Genomic DNA, 9,906 nt, shown 5'->3' with positions numbered 1-9,906 from the left:
AATTACTCAACTTACTGGAAGAGGAATTCGAAATGTTAGGTTAACACTTAATATATAACAGGAATTCGAATGTTAGGTAACACTAATATATAACAGTATGATTAAAATATGCTGACATCATCATGATGTGTGATGATATCACCAAACCGGTAGACGGTTGAACCATCACCCGACCAACAAAACGGGTTGTCCTCTAGTCCGGTTTTTAAAACAATGCCACAGACATTACTTCGGAAAACCCTACAAACGCTTGCCCCACCCATACCACAACCACACCGCAAAAATTGACTGATTCTACTTAAATGTTTATTTTTGGAAGTTAAAAATCATTGCAAAAATGGGTACACTACAACTCTCTTATAACCAATGATGACTGAAATAAGAAAAACAACTAATTGAAACATTAGAAGCTGATTGTATGATTACCCAAAATGACATTAGAGGCTGTATAGACTTAAACTACTTACATTTACAACTATATACAAGAGGGGATACCACTGTCGGTGGAGCAAAGCCTAGGATTGCCATGCTCAAAATACGGGGTATACATTATAATGCATCTATATAGTCGGGCACCACACGCCATGTCCAAAATTGGATACCGTGCCATTCATACATTGCGGCGGACTCTATCCATCTCTATTGGACTCTTATGCATCTCTATTACCGCATATTTCCAACCAGGAATGGCTGTAGAATCTTTCACTGATACACCACGCAAAACCTAACATAGGAAAAGCAAAGGACCACATTATCGACAGGCATAAATATTTAGAATGACAGAAGATGGAACAAGTAAAACAACATAACAAATACCACAGGTGTTTAAAAAGGGTTCACTTATTTTTCCTCTACAACACAATTTCAGAAATGAAAGTTTACTGCATCAGGCTGTTCTAAAAATGAACATATTGAAAATACACCTAGAGAGTTACCTAGAATCCATGGAAGCCATTCTAACAATTTCGCCATTACATGCAGAAGAAGTGACTGATGTTTCACTTCTTTTGCATCTGCACTTTCCCCAATGGATAGATTCTCGTCACCCTTAGAGAGTAAGGACCCTGGTTTCTTCTGGACCTCCTTCTTGTGTAGATGAAAATTTTGCGGACCATGCCACAAATCCCTGATTTGACACCACATAAACCATGATCAAAAGAAGCCTAATAAGGAAAAAGATACAAGAAGCCTACAATAAACAAAACAAACATTGTTACATATCATAGTGCATGGGAAGAATCCTTACTGCCAGGGATCATCTCCAACAAGCATAATGTCACCCTCATCATCAGTGTATATAATGAGCCATTTCTTTTTGGAGCCATAGTTCACCGCCAAATTCAAACAAATGATCCAATTCAGCAATCAATTCTCATAGTTGTTAAACTTTGAAAGGTCCACAGACCTACCAAGTGCAATTCCTGCTTGTGGACCTGAAATTGAAAGGAATTGAATAAAACGAGTGTCTAAAACCAACCAAGATATCAACATTGGAACTGGTGAGATAAAATACCTTAGTACAACTCCTACAAGACCCACTCTGAGGCTTGCTACGAACATCCTTAATGAGGTGGACAAGTCTGTGACGGTTTCTCCTGCTCGATAACACCAAGACTATCATCTGCCAATTTAGGGCTCTTAGATTGTTCTGACCTGGGATCAGATTCAAGTGCACAAAATTGGTGATGCATGTGGCCCACTGGCTCAGTCATTGGTTTTGATGTGATACAGCAGGCTCGGTGTAACACGGCTACTGAAGAGGGGAATGCCAAAGAGCTTGCAGTCTTTGGATTTGCCAGCCTGTGGTCTTGTACCGATATGGGTTTCTGCATCAACTCCTCGAATGAGCTGAATTTTCAAAATGAGATGGGGGCAGAGGGGGCATAAACCAGTTTCCGTTAGAGGGCTCAATTCTACGACTCTGAAGAGTGGGATAGTCACCCAACCACCATATCCCCCATTGCCCGTTACTTGATAACTTATATCAACACCTTGAACTGAAAACTTTCATTAGACTCTGACAACTTAAGTGAGAGACTAGAGGGCATCAAAGACATGCGATGGGAAGCAAGTTAAACTTTCCTCTTGATCCAGCAAGCTTTTTCTCACTGGAATGGCTGATGCTAAGGACATGATCAATGGATGGACTATAACCATGGACAGAACCAGCATTCGTCCCAAAGCCTGACAGCAAATCTGTATAAGTTGGTTCATGCCTCCCTGCTGGCGCCCAGTTCTCGGATCCATATCTTTTGGAGCAGAAACCACATCAATCTTCTCATCATCAAGTGAAGGCTGCCAGATAATGGACTTTTCTGCGGTATCAGACTCATTGCTATCCCTCTCAGCAAAATTGCCTTCAAGGTCGAGTATTCTTGACCTTGCAAGACCCTTGAAAATCCAGTAGTGATGAAGGGTCTACATTTCTTAGATGAGCCTAATCAATTTAACAGAAGCAGAGTCAAATCTCACTTGATCTTTAAGAGTAAATATGTAGGAAAGTATACAAAAACTGAAATAAGAAGTTGCGTCACTGTAACAGTACCTCCTTGTCAGAATAGAGGAGTCCGGTGAAGAGGGAACCATGTTTGATCTGGGCCTTTGGGCCTAGGCATTGGAAGCGGATTGAGGGCTGGAGGAGCCAGTGCAGGCTTATCTTCCAAGGAAAACTCTCGGCCTAGGTATGGTAGAAGTCTGTCCCATCCACCTAAAAGGGAACATAAACGTTTGCTTTTCAGCATCATAGAACACAGCAAACACAATTTTTATTAAAACTAATACTACCTTGGCATCTCCATTTGGAATCTCGCCACCTTTGGGGGTCAGCATTTCAATGCCAACAATGGTGCCAGTAAACCTTCAAAGAGAATCAATTGAGCAATCAATAACAGTTAGTTCATATGAAGAAGAAATAGTCAACAGTAAGCAGCAAAATCCACAAACAGATGGAAAAAAAAAAAAAAAAGGGAAAACGGGAGAATGCTAAAAAAATTGCTAATACCACATGAAAATATTAATAAACAAATAACTTTCAAATGAGGTTAAGATTGAACAGATCTTTATCAGTAAAAGTAGAATAACACCGACCACAAACCATACCTCTGCTCAGGAGCCTCCTCGCCTTCAAATCTCATTTTGAATCTCATTCCAATTGAATAATTGCTTTTCACAGATTCCATGTACTGATCAAAGGGAACAATGAACTCTGCTGGGCTTGTCCTGCAACAAGAAGCCGTCAGCAATCTGAACCAAGAATTTCCATTATAAGAAAGGACAGCACACTCACATCTCATCGCATTATTGAATTATAAATAAATTGATCTAAGACTAGAAAACACCATTTAAATAAGATTTCCTCTTCAATAATAAGAATAACATCAGCAACACTACATCTCATGCAATGCTAAAGCCATGATTAAATACAGAGTATAACTCTATAGGTTATGTGAAAAATGAATTACAATGAATCCAACTAATAATCCAACCACCAAAAGCACATGGCGGATACATATCATAAACCTAGTACCTAGGCTTGTAGTAAACTGTGAACATGGTTCCAGTGGAGACTGCATGCCATGCAGTGGCAGGACACCAAGATGCATGCTGTGACTGGATATGACAGAAGACGAACATTGCCCTGTTGCCTCATTGCAGTCTCACGCCAACACGAAGTTCACCATTCTCACCCCTGAAAAAAAAAAAAATTCAGTCCATGTATCGTTCTCATAAGACAGAAAAAACGATGGTGAAGCTTATAAGACTGGGTTTCATAAAATTGTAGACAACCAACTCAGAAATATAAACGCATCCCCGCTACCAGCCTTTTGAGCTAACAAAAACACTCCAACATTTGTAGCAAGTGCCTCCGTGGGTGACACTGATATATACCATAATCATGAACATCACTAAAACAAAATCCTCTGAAAACTTCTTCAAATATGAACATTTAACAGTTCTTTAGTGAAGGCAACCATATGCAAGAATCAAATGAGGAATGTTCCCATATAATATTAATAATAATCATACAAATCGCCATTACCCCTAAAGATATGCCGGAATCGCCACTCATTTCCATGCAAATCCTTGGCAACCAAATCCTGGGTGGGAGGCTGCCGTGACATGTCCTGTCATAATGAAGAATAAACACCCACCCTCTCAGCATCTCTCCAATTGCTATGAAATACTAAAACGGGAATACAAACTAAATTTCAAAAATTAAATATATATAAATATACACTAACCAATGGTGGAAGACATTCATCCGCATGCCGTCTGAGCACTGAAAACCCACCATGGGTACTCGTATCTGATGCAGTTAGCGTCTTACAAAAGGAATGTACATGAAATCTTGGCGGTGGTGGAGGAGGTGGTTCTTTCTCTACAGCATTCTCATCTTTAATAATAGCAAAAAAAAAAAAAAAATCCAACAATTAGAAAATTCAATTCCCGTCATAGTACTCATCACACCAGTTAAAAGACCAGGACAAAGAACGACACTTACGTTGGCTCAGGAAGCAAAGTCACTTGAGAAAACTCGTCAGTGTCCGGTTCAGCCTATTATTAAAACGATTTATCAACAAAAAAAATATCTTAAAAAACAAGAATTAACTTGAGAAAAAATTAAACTAAAACCCTAAATACCTTTAATTGCACGTTAATCACGCGACAAAGTATCTTTGAGCGAAGATCATAAATTGGCATTTGCTGGTCAGCGAATTGATTGGTTGACGCTTCGACCTAATTCATTGATTATTACACATTAAATTGCGCCCAAATTAAAAAAATAAAAACCCGAAATATTTCTTAAAAAATGAGAAATATTAAAATTAAATATAATGTAATAATTAACAAATTTAACCCAAAAAGAAAAATGTGTAGAACCTGCTCTATGTGGCCTTGAGGAAAGTAGTACACGCGCTCGCCTTCACGAGGCACGGTGACTAAAGGACCCGCGCATGCATGCCATAGCTCCTTGTACAGCGCCGTTTCGGGGTTTACAACGAAACATCAAGAGAAAAGAAGGAAAAAAAATTAAAAAAACAGATCAAAAATACCAACGAGAAAACTTATACCGGAAATTTAGAAATTCCGGTACCAGGAAAAACAAAGTTACCTTTCTGCCCTTCCATAGGACTCCTGCTAGTCTCGTTGGAAGACTTTATCGACACCTCTGAAGAAGCAGTGGCCATCATTTCAACAATTCAAATCTCCAAACTCAGATCTCTCATCTGATAAGCTCACAACACACACAATCCTTTAAAACTAAAATTTTACTCCCTCTGAAACAAATCCACGACGTATTATCTCGATTTAAGCACCAAAACTGGTAAGACTCTCTCTCTAGTCACTATCTTGCTCTCTCTCTTCTGCAACCCAGCTCAGCCAACAATTACAGGTGCCAGAGGTATAGCTCGTACACAGACTCCTCTCTTTCTCTTTCTCTTTCTATCTCTAGGCGTTGTTTGTGTTGTATTGTGTTTGTGTCTCGCTGTGTGTAATCGAGAGAGACTTAACCAGAGTGGTCAAAACTGCGTACAATCATTTCAACCGCGGTCAATTTCTAACCAGTCTTTTCTTCGCGGAGGCAACCGGCAGTTACCGGTGACTCCAACCTTTTACAGCCGGTGATCCCCTTTGGGACCAGATAAAAGCGACACGATCGGGTCCGCGGAGGTTAATGACTTAATTCATTAATAAAGGCGGCTTTGCTTTGGGTTTCGTTTGTGTTTTTAACGGCGTTAAGTGGGGACTCCTTGAAATGTGTCGAGGTATGGTTGGTTTGGCAGGTAACGACGTTTGTCCTGACGTTAGTGGGAAAGTTGTTCTGTTTTTATGGGGAAGTGGCTTTGTCGTGCTATTAACGGGCAGGTTTGGATGGATGTGAAGGGATAGACTGTGCGTAATTAACACCCTTGGCGCACTTTAGCTTATGTACTTTTTGGTAATCCTGCTACAGTATTGCACTCCATTCATATAGCCTATGTCTAGCGTGCGCCTAGGTGGTAATGGTGCAAACAAACTCTCTGAATAGCGGTTGTCACTGCTTAACATATCGTGAGTCACTTTTATCTCGTGGCGGCAAAATTGCGAACGCGTTTCTCATGATAGGCTGAGATAAGGCTTTGTTTAATGTTTGGACTTCCAAATACAAAGAGCTAGTAGACTAATACAATTATTTGAAATATCACTTGCGAATTATCTTATTTATAATAAAATAACTATATCATAATTTTAGAAATAAATAATTGTGAATTAAATGTGGTGCATTTATTTTTTTATGATAAAAACCTTATAAACAAATTGATTTCATATAAAATATATTTTTGAAGAATTAATATTAAATAAATAGGTGACTAATTGAAAGAGATTAAGATTAAGATTAAGAATACTGAATTACTAACCTTAAAGAATCGGATACGATACTATTGTAGAGGACTTATATTAAGGCGATATAGGTAGATCATAATTCAATGTATTTAATATTCATCGAATAACAAACTTACAATACGGGACCAATTAAAGAGGTTATAAATAGAGTAGGGTGATTAATATAAATGTGTCAGACGTACAGGGGATATATTGAATAACCTCTTAAATAAATAATTAACTGAATGCAGGAGCAATGAGTGAGGATTTATGATATATAGTTAGATTATGAATATCGCCCAAGCATAAATGCATTGAACCTCCTTTGGTTGGTATTGTTGTCATCAGGTACTATTTCCTCAAACTACCTTGGCTTATTTACCTAACTTTTTTGAAAAAGCGGATTATATCATGATTTATTAATCTTTGGCATAAATGAGAAGGTGACAATTAAAGATAAAAGGAGAATTCTGAATTGCGATGGAATGGTCTAGTAAAAATTATTATTATTATTATTTTATGATTTGAATGTTTGAATTAATTTAAGCGTAAATTAACAAAATTATTGAAATCTTAAAATTATCGGTTAGATAAGAGTTTCAATGGCTAATCCTATTAGTGATTAAGGAGGCGATGAGAGACTTAAATTCATGATCTCTTGAGTAATACACTCAATAGTCCTTATTAAATCACTTTATCACCCAGAGATAGTTTATAGTAAATTTGTTACTAAGGCTATTCTATGTACGACCTTTTTTTTGTATGATCGGAGGTATTCGGGTTAGCTTACGCACACCTTAACTAATCTCCTGAGATCCCAGAACTAACGGTTGAGTAAAAACTCCTATAGATAACTTTATTAGTATCCGATGAGAGACTTAAACTAATGATCGCTTGAATAATATACTCAAGAGTTTCTATTGAACTACGCAACCACCGATAGAAATATCAAGATATCTCTAATTTTGATTTCAAAAAATCTTTGGGATGACAAGATGAATTAAAGAATAGCATTGAAAGAGAAAGTAAGGAGTTTCGTTTAGTTGAGACTCCTGTTGTTGGAAGAGTTAAATGAATGACAGCGAAAGGGTAATGTGGGTTACTAAATACATATTTAGGTTTTTCTCTAATGGTTAAAAAATGTGCACTTTTCATAGTAAAAAACCTATTCATTTCTATCACCTTCGTTACAATGTAATTATCTTTATTATGTAAATAATAATAATAATAATAATTTGTTTTATACGAATAAACACTGTGGACAGCATTACTATATATGAAATTGGAAGGTAATATTACTGTTGAAGATAGAGAATTAAAATATTCATATCATATAATATTAATACAAGAATATCATATTGCTGTATTTTAATTTCGGATTGGTTCTAATGTTGCGGTGGAGTTTACAAAGAATAGAGGATTTAAATGTAAGTATATACTCAAAATAGTATACGCAATAAATTGAATTAAATTCCATTTATTTGTCATCAATACAAAAAGATTACTTTTTTTTTTCTGGCATATACATTATATATAATCCGTGTTGTCAAAATTGTAAAGACAACTGTGATCCAATTTGCTACCAGACACATATAAAATGAAGATACGATAATCCGGATAATTCGCATCCATTTTCAGCATGATTGTGTGTGATACGAGATGAAGTGAATTGTCAAGAAACTAACTATCTTTACTTGTTACAAAGAAATTCTCTTAAGCTGCTTTCCTCAATGCCAACAAACAAGGTAAAGATGAGGCGTCAGAAATCTTTATCCTAACTAAAATAGGTTGATTTTATGCAGCAATATTTCTGAGATATCAACACCAACTATCAAATTTAGCCAATCAAAGTTGATATCGTTTTGATACATACTTTTCCATTTGTATTAGCCCTACAGATATCACTTCAATTATATTGATTAATTGGGATCACTATATTTGATGAACCAGTTCGTTATAACTAACATTCCCCCTATGAAAAACCAATTTTAAATTATTTTTAATTAAAATTTTAGGTGGTAGGACGGAGGTAGCCCTTGCTGACCTTGACCAAATTAAGCCAAATTTGAATAATTTACCCTGGTACGACCCAGTCCATTAATAGGGGGAAAAAATAGAAAGAGAGGTTGCGGACGAAACACCGCGTCTTTAAGGAGAAGTTAAAATGGGAAAAAAAAGCGCGAGAAATTGGAAGGGGTAAATGGAGTAGGCAAAGGGCAAGTCACGTGTATGGGTAAAAGTAGGAGTGGTGAGGGGTGAGCAGAAGAGGTAAGTGAGTGCGACCCATGTGTATTGTCAGTTGTGTATGGTTTAAAGCAACAAATGGAGGAATCTTTGTCCGGAAATAAACTTACTTTTTTTTCCATTGCTAAATTTATTTTGTAAATTACTCATTAACCCTTCTGTTTTTACCAATGCTCTATCTCATCCCAATCTCTCCCTCGCCGCCACCTCAGCAATTCTGTTCTCCATCCTTGTCATATCACCATGAATAATACTACACGAGTAATACTACACTTATACTATTTTGTAAACATCATGATATGGTATATCTTGTCATTACATAAATTTTTAATTATTTTAAATTTTTAATATTATAATAAAATTTATGTGGTTGTAACATATGTCATATCATGATGTTTACAAAATAGTGTAAAAAAATGATGTAAGTGTAACATTACTTATAATACACATATAACATTTTCGTATAATATTTTTTATACAACATTACGTAACAAAAGATGATTGGGTGAAAGTTTAATTTTAATTTAAAACCAAACAATTATATTTTACTACATAATATTGTATGAAAAATATTATATACGTAGTATTACTTTATCATAAATTTAAGGTAAATCCATTTGTCATTTTACCCTAATTATCTAGTTTAGACTTCAGAACACAAAATCAAATTATATCATTCTTTTTATTTACGAAATTAATATTTATTATTATTATTAGACATGGATATAATGCCTCAAAATAAATGCATATGAGTTTGCAGCACATGATGGAGTTAGGACTTAGAATGTATGGTCATTGGACAAGTCATTCCGATTTCTATGTTTATGCAAGAGAAGAGATATTTGTAGTATTTGTTAATGTAAGAATTTACTCTACGCGGATGGTTGGTGTCACCGTGTAATGTATTTTGTGTAAAAATAAATGTTAATTATTCCACAATTATCTTGTCATCTACCAAAATAAATTTGTACTATGTGTGTTTATTGTACATGTTACCCATGGTAACTCACAGTCGAAAAATAAGAAGTGGTTGCACTAGGTTTATACCTCATAAATTCTGTATTCTCCAACGAACGAGCCATTTGAATAATGTTTCCAACTTTATTCCATAATCAGTATTATTAAATATTTTGTAGGTACCGTTTAATTAAATTCATCATATCTCCATTTGTTTCCATGTGATGAAACATACATACGTACAGTATAATTAAGAAGTGATAATATTTATTTTTAAATAATTTTAACAAAGGACTATCTATTAACCATTCAATTTATTGAGAATTCATAATAGTCAAA

The 9,906-nt window shown here is 35.8% G+C and overlaps 1 protein-coding gene across 1 annotated transcript; it reads right to left on the bottom strand.

The window, feature by feature from the left end:
• Window positions 1-610: 610 nt before the first annotated feature.
• On the bottom strand, window positions 611-5,650 carry LOC116135706 (auxin response factor 2B). The gene is given in 32 exon segments (XM_031421419.1): window positions 611-724; window positions 883-1,085; window positions 1,088-1,128; window positions 1,247-1,324; window positions 1,326-1,374; window positions 1,377-1,424; window positions 1,498-1,565; window positions 1,567-1,712; window positions 1,714-1,837; window positions 1,839-1,944; window positions 1,947-2,003; window positions 2,006-2,069; window positions 2,072-2,259; window positions 2,262-2,360; window positions 2,363-2,437; window positions 2,541-2,603; window positions 2,606-2,707; window positions 2,782-2,829; window positions 2,832-2,857; window positions 3,100-3,219; window positions 3,527-3,587; window positions 3,590-3,628; window positions 3,631-3,654; window positions 3,657-3,722; window positions 3,822-3,847; window positions 3,849-3,876; window positions 4,040-4,124; window positions 4,242-4,398; window positions 4,502-4,554; window positions 4,642-4,737; window positions 4,882-5,001; window positions 5,115-5,650. Coding segments are annotated over 32 exon segments (2,652 nt in total). The 5' UTR covers window positions 5,193-5,650.
• Window positions 5,651-9,906: the final 4,256 nt, after the last annotated feature.

This window comes from Pistacia vera, unplaced genomic scaffold (assembly GCF_008641045.1).
Source record: "Pistacia vera cultivar Batoury unplaced genomic scaffold, PisVer_v2 Contig302, whole genome shotgun sequence".
In the NCBI taxonomy this organism is placed as follows: domain Eukaryota; kingdom Viridiplantae; phylum Streptophyta; class Magnoliopsida; order Sapindales; family Anacardiaceae; genus Pistacia; species Pistacia vera.
This window is presented reverse-complemented; position numbering and strand designations above follow the sequence as displayed.